Source organism: Podarcis raffonei, chromosome 4, assembly GCF_027172205.1.
Source record: "Podarcis raffonei isolate rPodRaf1 chromosome 4, rPodRaf1.pri, whole genome shotgun sequence".
Lineage (NCBI taxonomy): Eukaryota > Metazoa > Chordata > Lepidosauria > Squamata > Lacertidae > Podarcis > Podarcis raffonei.
The window spans coordinates 95,751,540-95,772,268 of record NC_070605.1 but is presented as its reverse complement, the minus strand read 5'-3'; the positions used below and the strand labels follow the sequence as shown (position 1 = coordinate 95,772,268).

The window sequence follows — 20,729 nt, the reverse complement described above, 5'->3', positions numbered from 1 at the left end:
AGGCAAAACATAGCTTTGAGAGCGATTTAGCTCTTCCATGCTCACATCTTTTCCTCCTATGGAATGCCATATGTACAGGTGGGGTCCGAAGGCGCACAACAGCGACACCTTGCTAAAGCTAAGCAGACCTTGGGTCACAGGGAGGGAGATTTCTAGAGAAAACCTGATGGCCAGAGAAGGGATGAAGCCCTACTTGCAGACCTCTGTTGCCCAGAAGAAGAAGCGTTTGTTGGACATGTAGTTCTGCCCTAAATGGTTTTCTCATGCACCTGGGAGACATGTTTATCAAAGCTAAGTGTGTACAATGTTTGTATCTTGATGATCAAGGCTGATAAAGTAGAAACGTCTTGAATGATAACCCACTGTGTTGTAGGAGCCAGTTTTGTTCACTGGGACCATGAGAAAAAACTTGGACCCTTTTGACGAATATAGCGATGAAGAGCTGTGGAATTCCTTGGAAGAGGTAATGTTTTCAAAAATAAAATGCCTTTTACCTGCAACATGAATTCAGAATCGAAGGCTTCCTGGGCAGCCAAGATTTGCTTAGACCTAACTTAGTCAGGCTCAGTAATTGCAATAGGTGTATTCTGAGTAAAGCTTAGCTGAATGATACCTACCGTATTTTTTTCTGTATAAGACTCACTTTTTCCCTCCTAAAAAGTAAGGGGAAATGTGTGTGCGTCTTATGGAGCGAATGTGGGCTGCACAGCTATCCCAGAAGCCAGAACAGCAAGAGGGATCGCTGCTTTTGCTGCACAGTGCTCCCTCTTGTTGTTCTGGCTTCTGAGATTCAGAATATTTTTTTTCTTGTTTTCCTCCTCCAAAAACTAGGTGCATCTTATAGTGCGAAAAATACGGTATATTCTTTCTGATGCTTGTACATATTAAGTTAGGTGAACATTTGGCATGCCCTTCCTAGTCACTTGTGACTATCATTTTCTTTTATAGATATAAAAGAGTATGAGTCTCTTTTGAAGTGAAATATGAAGCACAAGATATTACGTTTTTTAGGAACAATCTACTTACTGCATACTGATATATTTGCAGGTCCAGCTCAAGGAGGCTATAGAAGAACTACCTGACAAACTGGAAACACAACTGGCAGAATCTGGATCTAATTTTAGTGTTGGCCAGAGGCAACTGGTGTGCCTTGCCAGGGCTATTCTGAAGAAGAATAAAATATTGATTATTGATGAAGCAACAGCAAATGTGGACCCAAGGTAAGCACAAAATTCTGATAATCTACCTGCAGTGTTGTTACATATCTTCCATCAATTTAGTTACAGAAGGCTGTTCTGGAATGAAATTAAGTGGATGGCTGTAGTTTGATGTAACACTAAACCATGGTTTCGCCTTGAATTCATAAGCTCCACCCTCCCCTATTTTAGCACGGTCAGGAGGAGGAAATACAAAGTTTAAGTTCTGTTTGGTTCGTTATCTGTGAAACCGGAACTGTGATTAGTCTTCACTATGGTCTAAGGATTGTAAACCATGAACTATGATCTGAAGCTGATGTGTCCCAAACTATAGTGAAGATGAACCGCAGCTTGCCCATATTGACAAATCACAGCAAAATGGAAATGGAAACAGAATCTTCCACTCTTGGGGCTGTGCCAGAGAAATGGGCAAGCACTCAAGCCTGAAGCTCATTCACATACAACTAAATGATGGTTTGGCAGTACAGTCAAACCTCGATTGTTGAACGCAATCCATTCTGGAAGCCTGTTCGGCTTCCGAAACATTCGGCAACTGAGACGCGGCTTCCAATTTGTTGCAAGAGCTTCTTGCACTCAAGCAGAAGCCGCGTTGGACGTTCAGGTTCCAAAAAATGTTCAAAAACCGGAGCATTTACTTCCTGTTTTTTGGAGTTCGGGAGCCGAAACGTACGATAACGGAGGCATCCGGGAACCGAGGTTTGACTGTACATCTGAATGTAGCCAGTGAGTGAGTTTGAGATTTTCTACACACTCTGGTGGTAATGCGATATTCTTAGGGTAGCCAAAAGAACTAGACCAGTGGATTCAAAGTCCAAATCCTTGAACCAGAAAGTAGGCACACTGAGATCACTCCCGGAACACTGCATTTATCAAACTGCAACAGTAGTAGTAGTAGTAGTAGTAGTAGTAATAATAATAATAATAATAATAATAATAATAATAATAATAATAATAATGTGATGTAGCCTAGGCCACTGTGTGTGGATTTTTCATACCATGGAGTCGTGATTCATTTTAATAACATACTTGCAAGAGCATCTGTGTTCCTTGTGAAGGTTCTGACAAAGGACTTTACTGTTTGTGTGGTTTTTCTTTTTAAACTGTCGCAGGAAAATGGCGTCCCTTTCATTGGCTAATGCTTTGCTTAAAGCAAGAAGGGTTGGTAGCTGTAGCTTTTATCAGGCTAATGGAAATATAATGTCTTCTCCAGTTTAACAACCTGGGAGTTCGTTGTTTTGAAATAAACATATTATGCATTCAAGTAATTTTGCCTAACCGAAGTGCTGTAATATATGTTACAGCAACAGAACTGTTTCCCTGTGTGGAGTACAGGGCATGGTAGCACGAATTGTAAAAGATGCTGTAGTGGCAACTTGAATTTCTTGTTTTGTTTGCTTCACCTCAGCATCTTTCTATTTGTTCCTCCTTAGCAACCATAATGGCATCTTTTATGAAGGTGCGATTTGAGTAGCGTGAGTGGATTTCTCCTTCCTCTCCTCCCTGCTACAGGCTCCCTCCATGCCCCGAATAGTCTGCTCAGGGCCAACCCCCATGTGTGTGGGGGGAGACTTCAAGGAGGCGAAAGGAGGGCGAAGTCCTAGTGCACAACCAGAAGTCAATTCCAGTTGCACATGGACAACGTGGAATACAACCCTGTATACTATGGCAAGTTGGAGCAGAATGCCACAGTTGTACACTAGCCATGGAGAGCACACATTATAATATGTTTGAGAGCCCTTAACCATGCTTAAAGTAGCTAACTCTGCTTACAAGATGACACACAGATATTGTTGGGAGTTAGCCACACTTTTGCCCTGGGCTTTCTAGGTCCACACTTGAAAGCTCTGTATCCGACTGCTCTTTTCCCCACTCCATGGTTCTTTCCTCGTGAAAACTCGCTCTTTAAAGCTAAAGTGCAACAGACAGCAATTGTGGATTGCCGCTTGCCCCGATGCAGCGGCAAAGAGCAGGTTTTCGCAGGGAAAGCCCCGGAATGAAAAGCCGAGCGCTCGGGAAAGGTAAGTTCGGATAAGCCCTTGGTTATCTTCCCTGGGATATGGACTTCACTTGGCAATCTGATCCATTATTTCACAGCCTGGTTTGCGTCTAATCCTTGACTACAATTTAGGTATTCATACGCAACACTTAGAAGTTTGTAGAATTTGTACTGTTAAAACAGGGTTCATACCTTCGCAAGGGGTGCTGAAATTTTGGGAGGTTGGATAGTTAGAATGGAATGGTCTCAGTGGTGGGGTGCACATTTTTATTTATTTATGATTATTACTTTGTCAAAATAAAATACAGTGGTACCTCGGGTTAAGTACTTAATTCGTTCCGGAGGTCCGTTCTTAACCTGAAACTGTTCTTAACCTGAAGCACCATTTTAGCAAATGGGCCTCCTGCTGCTGCTGCGCTGCCGGAGCACGATTTCTGTTCTCATCCTGAAGCAAAGTTCTTAACCCGAGGTACTATTTCTGGGTTAGCGGAGTCTGTAACCTGAAGCGTATGTAACCTGAGGTACCACTGTAATGGGAAAAAACAGAAAGAAGAGAAAAATATAAATATAAATAAATAAGGTTGACTTTTGGAAGGACAACTCTGTGCATGCAAACATGATGCCCAGCATACAGATGCCATTGAACTGACACACAAACCTAATTTTCCTGCTCTACCACAAACTGAGAAGCCTGTCTGTGTAGGGCCAAAGGTTATAAAGCTTTCGTCCATGGTGCCATTGTACTGTTACGTGATATTTCCTGCTACTACAGTACAAAAATTCTTGGCTTATTTCTGTGGCAGTGAATGCAGAGAGGAGAACTTTTGAGAAGTTAAAATCTGCTTCCTTGCTGCAGCCTCTCTTTTCACACCTGCGCGTGCTGTTTTATTTCAGGACGGACGAGTTGATTCAGAAGACAATCCGTGAAAAGTTTGCCCAATGCACCGTGTTGACCATTGCCCACAGACTGAACACAATCATCGACAGTGACAGGATTATGGTGAGTAGTATGTTAAAAACCTAAGGCCTAAGGAGGAGGGACGGTCTGTGCTTTGGCACACTTTACTTTGGGAAAAGGAAGGATGCGGTCTTGCCGAATACCATTTTTCAGAAACTATGGCTGCGTACAAATGTAAAATTAACACCTGACTGTCAGAGGATAGGGTTAGTCCAATTTCTTCTGCGGCTACAATATAAATGGCAGGCAGGCATGCCATTGAAAGTAGAATGCAGTTTTCAGTCTTGCACTATATGCTTCAAGGCTGGGTGAGCGCCTTTTTTATTGTTTTAATCCTATGTGTATATATTCATATAAGTATTGATTTTTTTTACCGTCCCCTCCCCTAATCCCTAAAAGCGCAATCAATTTTGGGAGGGGGGGGTAATCTCCCCCCCCAAAAATATAAATTTATAACGAAACCAAATACATTTCCATATACAGAGATTTCTCTGAATCTCATGTCTCTCCCCCCCCCCCCCGCAATCCCCTCAGTGGGTCCTAATGTCAACGTTTTCAACTGCATATTGTATCGTAATCTATATTTTATATCTATCCATATTATCCATTGTATTTGCTACACTACAAGTGTTACAATAACCCTGATAATGTTTTCATCCGCTTACAGTGGTCTCCTAAATGAATTATAATTTTTTCCAATTCTTTCTTGAAGTTTTCTTCTTGGTTCCTGAGCTTTCCTGTCAGCTTTGCCTTTTCAGCGTAATCTATCAGTTGAGTTTGCCGTTCCTCTCTGGTAGGGACTCTTTCTTCTTTCCATCTCTTGGCTAGCCCAGAGACGGAAAGCGCAATCAATTTAAACAGTTGTAAAAGTGGGTTTGTTATATCAGACATCATCCAAATAGCACCTTGAAGGGTTGGCCTTCTGCTGCAAAACACTCTGTCTCCACCACCCCTCTGAGTTTGACCCTGCAGAATAAGATAGTTTGAACAGAGTGTTCTGATAGTTTGAACCATGAGTGGATGTCCTTTGCAGAGCGATCCTTTCACTTCGCTGCATGGGTAGCTTTTGAGGCGAGTATGCCAGCAAACGTGAGGTCTCTGTTGAATATTGTATACTACTTTAAAAAAGGCTTTTCCCAACTGCAGTAACGTTTTGTTTTCCTCAAAAAGGCTTGAAGAGACTGGTTAGGAAATGGCAGTGACCTAATTTAATTTTAAAAATAAATAAATGTCCAGGTTTGGGCTCATAAAGTGCTATTAAACAGTAAGGTTGAGATTGCTGTTTGAGTAATGGTGTTTTCCCCTCCCCCCTCTGTTTCATTAAATATGGCATAGTCTTAATAACAGCTAATTGTTGGTTTTTGATTGACTCAGTTGCTGCAAAATAAAAAGGAAGACAAATTAGGCATCTCCTTTCTTCTCCAGCTGTTTGTTCTCTGATTACTAAAGACAGTTTCCCTTTGTGCTTGAGGAATTAGCTTGCCATTTCTGACTCTTCAACCACGGTTTACAGCCCAAAGCTTAAAAGCAGTGCTCCACCATCAACCCTGTTATTTAGATGGTGCCTGTGCTGGTGGAAGAACATTTTGAGGATTGTAGCCTAGTTTCTGTACAAAGTCATTATGCCCTTGTTATCCCATCAACCTTGTACTGTGTTCCCCAGCCCCTATTAGGAATTTTTTATTATACTATGGTTGTTGTTTATCTCAATATCCTTATTTCTTTACCTTGCTTGGAAGTTCTTACTGTAGATTTGAGTGGCAGAGGAGAAGAGCCAGAATACAGTGGTACCTCGGGTTAAGTACTTAATTCATTCCAGAGGTCCATTCTTAACTTGAAACTGTTCTTAATCTGAAGCACCACTTTAGCTAATGGGGCCTCCTGCTGCTGCCGTGCCGCCGGAGCACGATTTCTGTTCTCATCCTGAAGCAAAGTTCTTAACCTGAAGCACTATTTCTGGGTTAGCGGAGTCTGTAACCTGAAGCGTATGTAACCTGAAGCGTATGTAACCCGAGGTAAAAAGGTAAAGGTACCCCTGCCCGTATGAGCCAGTCTTGACAGACTCTAGGGTTGTGCGCCCATCTCACTTAAGAGGCCGGGGGCCAGCGCTGTCCGGAGAAACTTCCGGGTCACGTGGCCAGCGTGACATCGCTGCTCTGGCGAGCCAGAGCCGCACACGGAAACGCCGTTTACCTTCCCGCTAGTAAGCGGTCCCTATTTATCTACTTGCACCCGAGGGTGCTTTCGAACTGCTAGGTTGGCAGGCGCTGGGACCGAGCAACGGGAGCGCACCCCGCCGCGGGGATTCGAACTGCCGACCTTTCGATCGGCAAGCCCTAGGCGCTGAGGCTTTTACCCACAGCGCCATCCGCGTCCCCGAGGTACCACTGTACATTAGACAAAAGTTCACAAAAACCATTTGCAATAGGCAAAAATCAGTCACTGCACATTGACTGTCGTTCTTCCAAGGTGAAGCTTTCATGTAAATGCACTCCCGTTAAATTATGCTATAAATGGGGATACAATGTTAGCATTTCATGACTCCTCAGGATATCGTTGCATGTGAATTTGAAAGGTACATTCACACAAAGCTCTCCGTAAAACAATTTTTCCTTTTACTCTAAATGTTAGTGTAATCTAATCTTGCGTGATACAAATAACATCTATGACGACCTGTTAACATAGCGCTTTGCTTCTGAGGGCTGTGTTCATGCATATATATATATATATATATATATATATATATATACACACACACACACACACACACGTTTCCGAGCACAATTCAAAGTGCTGGTGTTGACCTTTAAAGCCCTAAACGGCCTCGGTCCGTTACCTGAAGGAGCGTCTCCACCCCCATTGTTCTGCCTGGATGCTGAGATCCAGCGCCGAGGGCCTTCTGGCGGTTCCCTCATTGCGAGAAGCAAAGCTACAGGGAACCAGGCAGAGGGCCTTCTCGGTAGTGGCGCCCACCCTGTGGAACGCCCTCCCATCAGATGTCAAAGCGATAAACAACTACCTGACATTCAGAAGACATCTTAAGGCAGCCCTGTTCAGGGAAGTTTTTAATGTGTGGTATTTTAGTGTATTTTGGTTTCTGTGGAAGCCGCCCAGAGTGGCTGGGGAAGCCCAGCCAGATGGGCGGGGTACAAATAATAAATTATTATTATTATTATTATTATTATTATTATTATTATTATTTGCACACACAGCCCTCAGAAGGGCTTATACCTTCTGGTGTGTGTGTGTAATTAATGCTTTATGCTGTCACATAGTCCATCCACACTATGACATCTATGGCTGTCAGGTGTGGGACAAGGGGGTTGGCAAAGGGCTTGGGTTTGGCAAGCACATCATACCTTTTTCCAGTAGAACTATGCTTTCACACCTAGCAACGTTCCACTGTCATTATAATTCATTTTATACATAAATGTACGGACACAGTCAATATTATAATATTAGAAAAGGTCCCTATATAAAGTCTTGTTTTTAAAAAGAAAGAAATTGTATATGATCTTCTACATTAAAAAAAAACCCAAACGAACGTGAGAAAATAAAGCCTGGGAAGACTACAGATATAATAAAGTGTTCTTCAAGAAAAGCAGGGTCGCATTAAATTGACGAGAAGAAACAGAAGTCCTTTACATGCACCTTTTAGTTAAATAGGTGCAGTTGTTAAAATTCCCCCCCTTAGTCTGAGAGGGGCGAAAGAGAAACCCTTTGAAAAGGCCATCAGCAAATGGCATAAAGTTGATTATAGTATGTTAGTGTGGTGATTAAAGCTTGAATCAGGGTGACAACTCACCTTCATTTTTCATCAGGTTTTATTTTACCTAATGAGAGAAGCCTCTTCAGAGAACAAAAGGAAGAAAAGAATGTGCTTTACACAACTGCAGACAGAATTGGCCTTAGGAGCTGTTTAATTCTAGCTTATTCTCTTCTCCAAAGCCATACTTCTGGTTTCGCAATCCCAGCGACGCCCTGAGGAGAGTATCTCCACAATATCTTTCTTTTAATTATAAATATGCTTATCAAACTTCAAACAGCTCAGAATCATTGAGAGAATCTCTATTGTGCAAGGTGATACTGTCCTAAGACGATCACACCAATGAGTAATAGCTTTTTTTTTTTTTTTGCTCTTATACAGTACCTTTCGTCTGGGAATCTTACAGCTTGTTGTAAATCTTAAGTAATTAAGCTGCACAACACCCCTGTCAGGTAGAGAAATAATTGTAGACATAGCACAGGGGTCAGCAAACATGTTCAGCAGGGGGCCGGTCCACTGTCCCTTAGACCTTGTGGGGGGCCGGGCTATATTTTGAAAAAAATATATGAATGAATTCCTATGCCCCACAAATAACCCAGAGATGCATTTTAAATAAAAGCACACATTCTACTCATGTAAAAATACCAGGCAGGTCGGCCCCGTAAATAACCCAGAGATGCATTTTAAATAAAAGGACAAATTCTACTCATGTAAAAACACACTGATTCCCGAACCATCTGCGGGCTGGATTTAGAAGATGATTGGGCCAAATCCAGGTCTTAGTTTGCCTACCCATGGCCTAGCAAATCCACAGTTAGAAGAGACCTGGTAGGTCTGACCGTCAAGGTATCCCACTGTAACAATGAAAATTGTTCTAATATTCTCTAATATGCTAGTTTAATGCCATAGTTTAGATTACCTGGTAACAAAAGTTAAAGATAATTAGATGTATATATGGCATATACATATACATATACACACGCACAATGTGTGAGATTACTAGTTATGGGAAAACATTAAACAGCCTCTGTAGGCTTTGAGCTTGACCTAGAAATGGAGTGGCAATTTCCGAAGGAGGCACTGTCAAGATTTCAGCTGACCTGGGAAATGTATTAGGATTGATCATTTGCCTTGCCAAGTCAAAGCCACACCTCACAGACAAATTGGCACCACTAAAAGAACTCCCGAGAGAGTCAGGCTCAGAGTTTCAGTGGGACGCCCGGAATGAGTCTGCCTTCACCAGAGCAAGGCACCTAATTGGTAATGCTCACGCCTTCTCCTCGTTGTTGGAAATTTAATGTGTGAGATTGCCAGCCAAGTTTTTAATTGATTTAGTCAATAGACGCAAAGGAGGACCACTGATCTGCACCTGTGCATGCCCCCAGTACTTTTAAAGCACATTTGAAACACATTTCCCCTCCCTTCAAATAATTCTGGGCACTGTAGTTTGTTTGTTTGTTTGTTGTTGTTGTTGTTGTTGATGATGATGATGAATACCCCACAGGGTTGCAGGGAATCATAACTCTGTGAGGGGTAAACTACAGTACCCAGAATTCTTTGAGAGAACAATGTGTTTCAAATGTGCTTTAAAGTGCATGTGTACACCTGACAGGAGTGAGCCATCAAGAGACCACACTGAGCTTTATTGGCAAATCCAGGATCTGCACAGAGTGTCAGGCCAAACAAGCACAGCAAACCATCTCCGTCAGGTCTTGCCCCCATGAAGCAGTTGCAGAGACTGAAGGTCCCCGTCTCTCCACAGTTGCCTAAGTCTCCTCCTCTCCAAGGTTTCCCCAAGCAATCTGAGACTGCACCTGCATGAAGCTCACTTATCCTCTGCTCTCTTCATGCCGCTCCTGTTTCTGGGAGACCAGTGAGGCGGGGAGCTTGTAGCAGCAGGATGGGGATACACCCAGCCAGATTCATTTCTGCCTCTTGGCTTCTCTCCTCTCCTGCTTCAGCTTCTGCCACTGAGTCTGGGCTTCTCTCTGCCACGGACTTCCCCCACTCACTAAGCTCTGTTACCTCTTATGCTTCTGACACCTCTTCCTCCCAGTCTCCACCCTCTTCTCCCCATCATTGTCCCACCACCAACCCCTGGGCTCTGAGCCTTCTTCCCTTGGGCATTCCCCAGCTGGTGCCTTTCCACCAGTCTTCTGCATCCAACCAGTCCATGACAATACCTCAGGTGGGTCATTGCTCCCCCAGCTGGAGCCACAATAGCTGTAGACCAGTTTTTGTGGAGACATTTGTGGTATGTGACATTAAAAAAAAGAGAGGAAAAATAGAGAAAAAGCAAAAGGAGGGATAGCCTGCACATAGAAACCTGTGAAAACAAATTGTTGTGTAATGGAGAAGGCTTGGTACTTTTATTAAAGGCAACCCAGTAAATGACAGATAGCAATATAAGTTATCTGATAAAAGTTAATTGAGTAGGGAAAATATTAGCTTGATTGAGCCAATGTCCTATAAATCTTATTCTTTATTACCATAGCAAAAACTCTTGAAGTCTCTTGCTGAAAAAACAACAAACAGTGTTGCAGCATCTTAAAGGCTAGATTTATTATGAGTTTTGGGGACTATAGTCCACTTCATCAGGGAGCCTAAGTTGTCAAGTATATTTGCGTGGTTGGTTGGATGTTTTTTTTGTGGGGTGCTGGTGATTGTAAGTCAGGTGCAGAGCTAAACAAAATGTAGAAAAGTAAAGCCAGGCATAACTATGTATGTAATATGTTCAGTTTCTGTTAATTGATTCTCATGAAAACTTACAGATTCTGGCTTCACACAATTAACTCAAGGCATTGTCAATTTACTCTTGGCAGAAAGCCAAGGTCAGCTTGACCTAGAAACTACTTACTCTGATTGGTTAACGACCAGCACTCAACTCTGTTATCTAGGAATGCTAGCACAGTTTGGGTTAGGTGTGTTAGGAGTAGGAGTGCTGTGTATGGTTAAGAGAGAGAGAGAGAGAAAGAAAGGATTTATTTTGCTTTGTTTTGTATGCAGAAACTCTGCTGGTTTTATTTTTCCTTTTAATAAATCCTGTAAATAGTTATTCTGAGTCTAGCTGACTAGTCATTTCCACCTCAACTAGCTTCTTCGCTGTGCAGGAAAACTCTGCTACGTTTGGGCTAAAGCCATTAGAGCTATGCCTGACACTTCAAAGTTCCATGATAATAGAGGTAATTCACAAGAACAGTTGTAGGCAGCACAGACATTGTGGCATTGGTAAGCCAATTAACACATGTAACGTGATAGAAATCCTGTCACGGTTAAGTCTAGAAGTGCTAGCATTGACCCACTAGATGTATTGCCATTCTGTCATTTCACATCGCAGTTACTTATGTATTTCACATTGCCGGTCAAGCCTCTGCAACATGGGGAACAACTTATCTCTCCTTTCAGTTAAAAACATCCTACAAAATATTACACATGTCTCACTAAATCTTCTGTTATATTGATTTCATACTGAGTAGACTGCAATTTGAGCCATTTGCAACAACTCTGTCTGGCCTGGGTTGAGCTTCAGTTTCTGTGTTTTCTCATTCGCTCAAGATTTTCGCCTCTACTCAGGAGTTTAATGAAAACATTTTAAAAATAGTGCTAAATATTGTCATGACACCACACTCCAGAATTTTACACCGTCCCTCTCCTTTGCCATCAAATGGACACAACATCGAATCATGCAGTATCTCAAAGTTCAAAGCCTATCAGATAGAACTCACTGTCTGGCACTGATGTAGGCAGGAATCAGAAGAATCTTTACTTGCATCAGCCACTAGCCATAGCAATAAAATAAAATGTACTGAAGATAGAGGTAAAAACTTAACTACAGTATGCAGTTTTTCCTGTCACCTGATCATCTTGATCTGCTAGAAGAAAGGACACAGTAGCAATGGTTGATCGACCTGGTATTGATAGTAGTAGAGGACCTCACTCCTCAAATCTTTATAAAGAGTGCAAGCTAGAAGCACATGAGCTACTGATTCAATACTGCCATCTCTACATGGACGTAACCGTTTTTCCAGCGGGATATTTTGAAATTGACCCTCAAGTACAGCTGAAGGCAGTATATTTAATCTTACGTAAGTGAAAGCGCTTCTGTATTTTGGAATTAAATTTTGCAACGTGTTGAAATGACTAGGTGGAAAATAATCATGGACAAAATTTCCTTATCGTGGCCAAATCAGCTTAGATGTAGACAGGAGTGGAACTGCTATGGAACTGCTCCCAGCCTCAACTTTATCTTACGATCTGGAAAAACTTGATAGTCAATTTTCTTCCCTAACCGTTAAAATGTCTAGAAGTAAAAGTGAGCTAATATTCCCCTTGTCTAACTGTGGTCCGGTGATGTGGGTTTTCTAGAAAATTTTGAACTGGGTAGTTTGCATAAGACAATTTGCTTTGGAAAACTTTCAGTTGACATTAGGAGACTTTCTGATGTTTATTTTGCTTGTATTTAGTAAAGAAAACAAAAACAAAACAACCCTTAGAAACTGCCAGGCTCGCTTAATATTTAAGTTGTGGTCAACATTCATTCATTGTTACCAATGTGCTTACTTACAAAACAGAAATATTTCCACCCAAAAATAAAACACTGGAATGTAGGTGCACATCATAGATGTTTTTCCAGGGCTGCTAAAACGGTCTCTGCCAAAATGTCACCCGAGTCCTAACTGGCGTGGGTTTAGATAATCACCATCTTCTAAGAAGAGTTCCTGGAACTATTTACATAGATGATCTGATATTCTGTCTCACCTCATCAAGACAATGCGTTGTTCACTTCTGAAACTAGTTTACAAAACCAGTAGAGTAGGCAAGTTTTCAGATTAGAATGTTAACATTCCACATTGTGCAGAAGCATGTGAAAAAAGCCGCAGTATTATTCATTTGTTGAGGCCAATACTGTCTTTGAGAAACATAAACAGCTGCCTTATATGCAGTCAAACCAGTGATCCACCTGGCTTGGTATTTTCAACAGCGACTTTCCAGAGTTTAAGACAGGAGTCTTTCTTATATAGAGGAATTGAACATGGAACCTTCTGACTGCAAAGCACGTTGGCCACCACTAAGCCATGGTCCCTCATGTTTCCCCTGCCCCGCCCCCCGTTTGCTCTAAAAAATAAGAGTTTTGAAAATTCGATTTTACAGTTGCACCATCTGCAATCCAGAGATTCAAGTATCCGTTATCTGCAAAAAGGGAAATCTATTTCAAATATCACTGCTGGACTCATCCACTCAAGTTTTCCCAGTCTTTTTTTAATAATATAATTTTTATTAAATTTTCTGTTTTACAATTTAGAATACTCATTTAAGCATCCTTAAAATATCATTGACTTCCCTTCTTCGCTTTCCATGGTTCATTTTGCATATCATAAATCCCTCCATATTTTACATAAACTAAGCCATTCAGGATTCCATTATTACATCCATCAAAACCTATTTATGCTGTTGAATTTATCTCAATGCTGCCAACATTTTCAAGTGTACACAATTTCCCCCCATATATTCAATAAACATTTTCCAGTCTTCTCTAAACATATGTTCTTCTTGTTCTCCTTTTCTATATGTTAGGTCCACAAGCTGCGCATGTTCTTATCAGTTTAAGCTGCCATTCTTCTTTAGTTGAGACCTCAGTCATTTTCCATTTTTCGGCTAATGAAACACAGGACACAGTAGTGGCATACATAAATAACCCTTTTTGACACCTGGGAATTTCTTTCTGAATTGTCCCCAACAAAAAGGACTCGTTGTTGTTTTGTTAAAGTACTTTCAAACATTTTCTTCAATTCATTATGAATACTCCTTTACCTTTTTACAGGTCCAGGTTTTCCCAGTCTTATCGCCGCTCCACTGATTGATGAACAGTAGGCCTACTGCCCTTTCTGATGGTTCTTAAAACCTGTAATTGTGCCGGGAACACACAACTCCTTTCTAGGAGATGGGGAGTGGGAGGAAGTCACCTGGTAAACTGGGATGGTCAGACTTTGCCCACTGGGGAACGGCCATAGCTCAGTCATGGAGCATCTCATTTGCATGCAGAAGGTCCCTCGTTCAATCCATGATGCCTTCAGATAGGGCCGGGAGGTTCCCCTGCCAGAAACCCTGGAGAACTTCTTTCTGCCAGTCAGTGCTGACAGTTATGAGCTTGATGGACCAGTGGTCATGGCAGGTTCCTACATTCCACTGCAGGATTGCTTGTCCCACTATTCCACTATCCCTCTATCTAAGTGTATATGATCAGGAGTGGATACTTATTGTTCTTTTTCTGCTACCACTTTTTTACTTATTTATACTTTTCCAGTTTATCCATTTCACTAATTTTATACATTTCACTAATTTTACAATCATTTTGACATTTCAAAACTTGACTTCCTTCCCCCTCTTTTTGCAGTTCCTTAAATTTGTTTCTAATATCTTCTTGCATATCCAAATTAACTTAATTTTTTCATCACCTTAAAAATATACTCTTATAAAACTGCAGGTTGTTACAATAATCCTGCCAATGTTTTTATCCGTTTATAATTTATCTGTAAATATTTAATAAACCATTTCCATCCTTTTATAAAAGATTTGTTATCTTGATTCCTTATTCTTCTGGTAAGTTTCGCCATTTCTGCATAATTTCGTATCCATTCTTCTTTTGCTGGGACTTCTGCTTCTTTCCAATTTGGGGCAAGTAACTTTCTTGCTGCTGTAGTCGCATATATGAATAAGTTTCTATACAGTTTAGGTAGTTCTGTCCCTTATGGATTTTGGTTTTTTTTACAAAGGTTGTTTTAAACATTCAACTGTTGCTGATAAGTTGGCTGCTTGGTTCATTTTAATTTGGGGAAGGCAGGATTACTTGGGCACTGACCTGGGCACTGTCACACTATCTTAAGTGTATATGATCAGGAGTGGATACGTATTGTTCTAATATTCCAGCTGCACATCTTCCTGGAGACCACAGACCTCATTGCAGAATGATGACATTATTGCATTCGAGGCAGGGATTCCCGTGGAATAAACAGTTTGGAAGCTACAGATATCGCAGTTGAATTACTACTGAGAGAAGACCGGAGGGCTGGTTTTACTTTGATTTCGGACCAGTTGCATTGGCCATCTGTCTGATTTCCAGACTCTGTTTTAGGTGCTAGATTAGTCACTCTATAAAGTGATAAAACAGCCTGGGCAATGGCTTTTCTGATCAGCCATCTATTCCATTAGGTGCCACTCGGAGTCTATGCCCAAGTAAGCCTCTGATTCAATCAAAGGTGTCTTTGTGGAAGTGCCACAATTTGGGATTACATTTCCCAAAGACACCCACTAGGTAGCATTTCTTTCCAGTTTTAGAAGCCAAGTAAAACCCTATCTTTTCTACCAGGCTTTTGGAATACACTAGTGGGATAAATTGACCCCTGCTGTATGTCTTAGTTTTGTAACCCTATTAATCAATAGGTGCAGTCCCGTTGCTGCTGAAATAAAAAGTTCTCCTTTTATTGTGATTTTATTGTGGACTTTGGAGTTTCACTACATTGTTAAGTCCTGTATACATGATTCATTAATAGGTAGTGTGAGATACACGCCTTAGATGTGCTTTACATTCCTTAAATACTGTTAACTTCTGAATTTTCAGCTCAAGGGATATTTGCTCTGATACCATCTAGTGGCTAGAAGGAAATAATGTGTGCGGTGAATCTATGTTTGGCTTTGTAGGTCATCTTGCAAGCTCCTTTTCCCTGTTCAAACTACATTAATCTTTCCCCAACACTTTACCAGGTAAACAAAATATCCAGGTGTGTAACAGCTTTAGGCATGATTGTGGCTTATTATGATTTGTGTTCTCCTTGGCAATTCTTACTGCTAAACAGCATGTGGGGAGTTTAGTTATGCAAATTTAGTTGAGCGGTGGAATTTTGGAATAGCATAGAGTTATTCTTCAAGGCAGTAGTTTTTAAACGTTCTACCTTCAGGGAACCCTTTACATACCGACGTTCCTATTGAGCATTGTAAAAAAAAGTAGGGTTAGTATGTACTTTAGTAAGAGTGTTAGCATTAGATCAGGCTTGTGTCCTGCACATGATTTGGATTACAACTCTGAGCAGCTCCTGTGTGTGTGTGTGTGTGTGTGTGTGTGTGTGTAATTTTTATTTAATTTTCTGTTTTACAATTTTGAATACTCATTTAAACATCCTTAAAATATCAATGACTTCCCTTCTTCTCTTTCCATGGTTCGTTTTGCATACCATAAATCCCTGCATATTTTACATAAACTCAACCATTCAGTATTCCATTATTACATCCATCAAAACCATCCATCCAACCGTTTTAAGGACTCCATTCCATATTTGCATGGGGTGTCCTTCTTAGCTTTCACTTCTCTCAAAGATGTCCTGCAAGGTAGCAGGTACGGATTTTCCCTAAGAGTTTACTTGTGAAAACTTTCCCGACAGATGAATATAGGTACAAGGCACTGGAGGTTTAGGACCAGAGTTTTCCTTCTCCTGGATGAGTCCCATCTGCCTCCCATTTCCCTCTACAACACTTGCAGTAACCACCATCTCGACCATTTGACCCAACATTAGTCTTGTCTGCTCAATCCGCCAGAGTCTGTCTTTGCATGCAGGGGAAATCCCTAACTCATTGAGCGTTTGAGACCCATCAGCTACCCTCACCTGGTTTAGCCACCCAGTCAAAGCTATTTCCCAGGGCGTGGCAACTGTCACATGCTGACAGCTTCTAGGAGCCACAGGTGAGAGCTCATAAAAACAAAGGTGGACAGACTACCCCAGAAGGAACACAACATGCTCTCCACCAGAGGTACTACCCTTCCCAACACCCCATGCACCCCTCGGAGAGGTCACTTTGGTACTACTAATGCAGCAAAAACAACACAGGAGAGAGCAGTTACATATGAGTTATTGATCTCTGCAGCCATAGCAGGCGCTGTGATTCTCTAGCGCAGCCTTTCTCAACCTTGGGTCCCCAGATGTTGTTGAACTACAACTCCCATCACCCCTAACTAGCAAGGCCAGAGCTCAGGGATGATGGGAGTTGTAGTCCAAGAACATCTGGGGACCCACAGGTTGAGAACCGCTGCTCTAGCGGTTTGGTTTCATCCCCTGAGGTTCACGCCATTGTCTCTTGAGACGGACAGATGCCAACAACAAGCTCTTGAGTAAAACCCAATATCATGACTTTCAAAGTGAAGAAAACCCAATTGAGATAGCTCAGTTGGTTAGAGCGTGGTGCTGAAATGGCAAGGTTGCAGGTTCAGTCCCCATGTGGGACAGCTGTATATTTTTGCATTGCAGGTTTTGGACTAGATCAGGGATTGTCAACCTGGTCCCTACTGCCCACCAGTGGGCGTTTCAGGATTCTAGGTGGGCGGTAGGGGGTTCTACAGCACAAGCTGAATCTTCCTTCCATCGAGCACTGGTGGACGGTAAGGAAATTTTACCATCAAGAAAGATGCATTAGTGGGCGGTAGGTATAAAAAGATTGACTACCCCTGGACTAGATGATTGTTAGGGTCCTTCCAATTCTACAATTCTCTGATATCACCAATGTTAATAAAACATTATTGGAGATTTTGATTTTTGGGTGTGGTTGTTTGGTTTTTGTTTCTGCTTAATTAAAGAAATGGTTACATTCTGGAATTCTTAAATGGCTAGGAGGAATCGGGCAACCAGGAAAATATAAAAGGGGGCAGTAGCAGGAGGCTAGGACAGCATCCTGAGAGCTGGTTAAACATTCAGAACTCATCTGTTCGGGTTTGGAGCATACCTGAAGCCATGTGAACAGCGCAATCGATACCTCTGTAGGAATAGTGGGAGCGAAGAAAAGGTCACGCCAATTAATTTATATGAAATCTGGTACTCAAATCATGTTCTCCTGAGCTCAGGTTCTATGCTGGAATATTACTGCCTCCCTCTCCTTTTGGGTAATTCCTGTCTTGTCTTGCAGTGACTCTGAGTCTGTCTGGGTTATGAAGACGAATGTAGCAGTTGCATTCTGTGGCACTGTCTGGAGTAAAAAATTAAGTTGTCATGTTCCGTAGGAAGAGCTCTCTCCTCAGTCTGGCTGTAATTTTGATGACAACACTAAAGTACACATAGTTCAGGGTTGGATTCTGCCGCTCTTTTCACTCCCCCCCCCCCTTTGTTCCTCTGGGTTCATCTCCTAGAGTTCTCAGCCTGAGCAGGAATGTCAGAAACTTGGCCAAAGTATTAGGTTTTGATTATAATTTATATATGCGTTCGTTGGAATAGAAGCACCTATCCCTTGCCCTAGGCCCTACTTTGACATCTGCAACTTGACATCAGGTGCTATTCTGAAATATAACATAATCGCACAAGAGGCTGCTCTTTTGGGCTTCCCCACACCCCCTTCCCTTTAACCATTTCATTCCACAAAACTGGCAGCCCAGCGGCTGGAACATTTGCAGTCTTCGTGAAATCACACCTGATCTTTTCACCACTGCTTTTCCCTGCTGCTGCAGATGATCAATTGAAACATGGTTGGGAAATTAATTAAATTCCAAGTAGCTGGGGACTCTGAAACGGGGTGGGGATCGAGCAGGTCGCAGACCCCTTAGATAAAACAACAACCCTGGCAGCTGCCTGGTCCCTTGTCTCGTTTTGGTGCATCTGTGTGCACGCTTACTGCCAGATTTTGTATCCTGTGCTTTTTGTGGGGTGCCTGCATAAACATGGGAGCTGCCGCAGAATTAAGCACCTTATGTGTCTGATCTTTTGGTTATATTTGAAAGCAAATTTCTAACCCAAGTAGCCAGGGAGAAAGCCGAAGGACGTATTGGTGGTGCCATGGGAAATTCAAGAGGGGGCTGAGCAGGATTATTGATCTTTGCAGCTCCATCCCAGCTCTCCAGTGCTGCTCATTCTGAACCTGCATAACTTGTGATCTGTCAAGCCAAATCAAGCCCACCAGGGAACAAGCCCGCTTGAGTGGGTCTGTGAAATTGAGGGAGGGGGTTGCCAAACATTTGGAATGGAGAATGAGAAATTGGCAGATCACATTTTCTGAAAAACTTACAGTAGGCGAGTCAGAACACCAGCTATGTTGGATTATTTTTTATTTACTGAATTTATATACCGCCCTATACCCGGGGGTCTCAGGGCAGTTTGACTTGTGGAATCATGGTATCCATATTTCAGCCACCAGTCCTCCGGACTTTGTTTTGGAGTTAGGCGTAGCAATGATTGTAGTCATTTGTTTTGGTGACATGGTGGCACTGTACTTCTGGTGTAATGACGATAGTGAGGCATGTGTGAAACAAATCTTAGAAGCCACTTGATGTCTTTATATAGAAATTCTTAAAATATTCAGTATATATTTGCACGTGAGATATGTTTGCTGGGCTGCATTTGACTGGGTGGATTACGTGTTATGTAAACCTGTTCTCTTCCCTGGGTTCTGCTTCAACAGGTTTCAATCCTAAATCCTTCTCCTATTCTCCTAGTCTTTGCCAACCCTAACAGGATACTTTTGAATCTCAGATTTGGAAGGCAAAACTAATGAAGCGATATCAGAAAACGTTCTTAATATTCATAATTCTCAATGCGGAAGTTTGTAGCACACTGTTGGCTATTTACTTTAACATCCTTGTAACTAAGGTGTTAGGGACACAGGTGGCGCTGTGGGTTAAACCACAGAGCCTAGGACTTGCCGATCAGAAGGTCGGCGGTTCGAATCCCTGCGACGGAGTGAGCTCCCGTTGCTCAGTCCCTGCTCCTGCCAACCTAGCAGTTCAAAAACACGTCAAAGTGCAAGTAGATAAATAGGTACCGCTCCAGCGGGAAGGTAAACGGCGTTTCCGTGCACTACTCTGGTTCGCCAGAAGCGGCTTAGTCATGCTGGCCACATGACCTGGAAGCTGTACGCCGGCTCCCTCGGCCAATAAAGCGAGATGAGCTCCGCAACCCCAGAGTCGGCCACGACTGGACCTAATGGTCAGGGGTCCCTTTACCTTTACCTAACTAAGGTGTTATAATAGAGCGGTAATAAAAATGGAGACAAATAAGAAACTGCATTTGTTTTCTGTTCATTTCAAACAAACGACCCCTTTTGTCATGGCTTCTGGTTGTGCCTCATGCCATTTAAATATTCTAATCTGATATTTGATTGAGGAATGTTACATATTTCAAAGTGGAAAATGTGTGTCACTTCACAAGCGAACACCAGTCTCCCATCTCTACTTGACAACAGATTCGTTTTTCCTTTTCCTTTTGCAAAATGTCTGAAAACAAGTGGGGATTTTCACTTTTTAGCACAATCTGTTCTTGTTATGCTCTGGTTCATATGTGTTCATTTTAAGAAGGCAACAAAGTGAGGTTAGCGATAAGAGTCTCCCCAGATCAGCAGCAGTTGTCAGTACCAAAAGCAACCTACAGCCATTTTCCTGTGCCATGTTCTAGGTAGATAAGACCTGTAGCATCTCAGATTCTTTTTTGTGGGGGTCAGAGGTAGCACTGCATGACCATGTAGTTAGCATGAGACAAAAAAGATGGTTAGAAGTTGTTTTTGTCTGGGATGGTGTTCTGTTCTTGAAGCACAGCTTAGAAGGGGCAAGATCAGAAACTTGACAGCTGATACAGCCACTGTCAGGGAACTGCCATCGGAACGAGAGGAGGAGGAGGGGCTCCACGACGATGCTGGAGAGGGGCCAAGTAGGGAGGTCTCCTGTTGGGGAAGAAAATCAGCGCGACACCAGGGATGGAGGGAGGCCAATGGGGGAAGCGGAGAGCAGGCTCAGAGACTCTTCACTGGACACCAGCGGGGAGAGCACAG

At 42.2% G+C, this 20,729-nt stretch overlaps 1 protein-coding gene across 3 annotated transcripts in view; it reads left to right on the top strand.

Annotated features, from left to right (window-relative positions):
* ABCC4 (ATP binding cassette subfamily C member 4) overlaps positions 1 to 20,729 on the top strand; it is a 164,404-nt gene that overhangs the window by 133,277 nt on the left and 10,398 nt on the right. For all 3 annotated transcript variants that reach the window (XM_053384577.1, XM_053384578.1, XM_053384576.1), the window contains 3 exons: positions 374 to 463; positions 1,048 to 1,220; positions 4,108 to 4,213. In XM_053384577.1, coding sequence (XP_053240552.1) covers positions 374 to 463; positions 1,048 to 1,220; positions 4,108 to 4,213 — 369 coding nt within the window. The remainder of the gene's footprint in view (positions 1 to 373; positions 464 to 1,047; positions 1,221 to 4,107; positions 4,214 to 20,729) is intronic.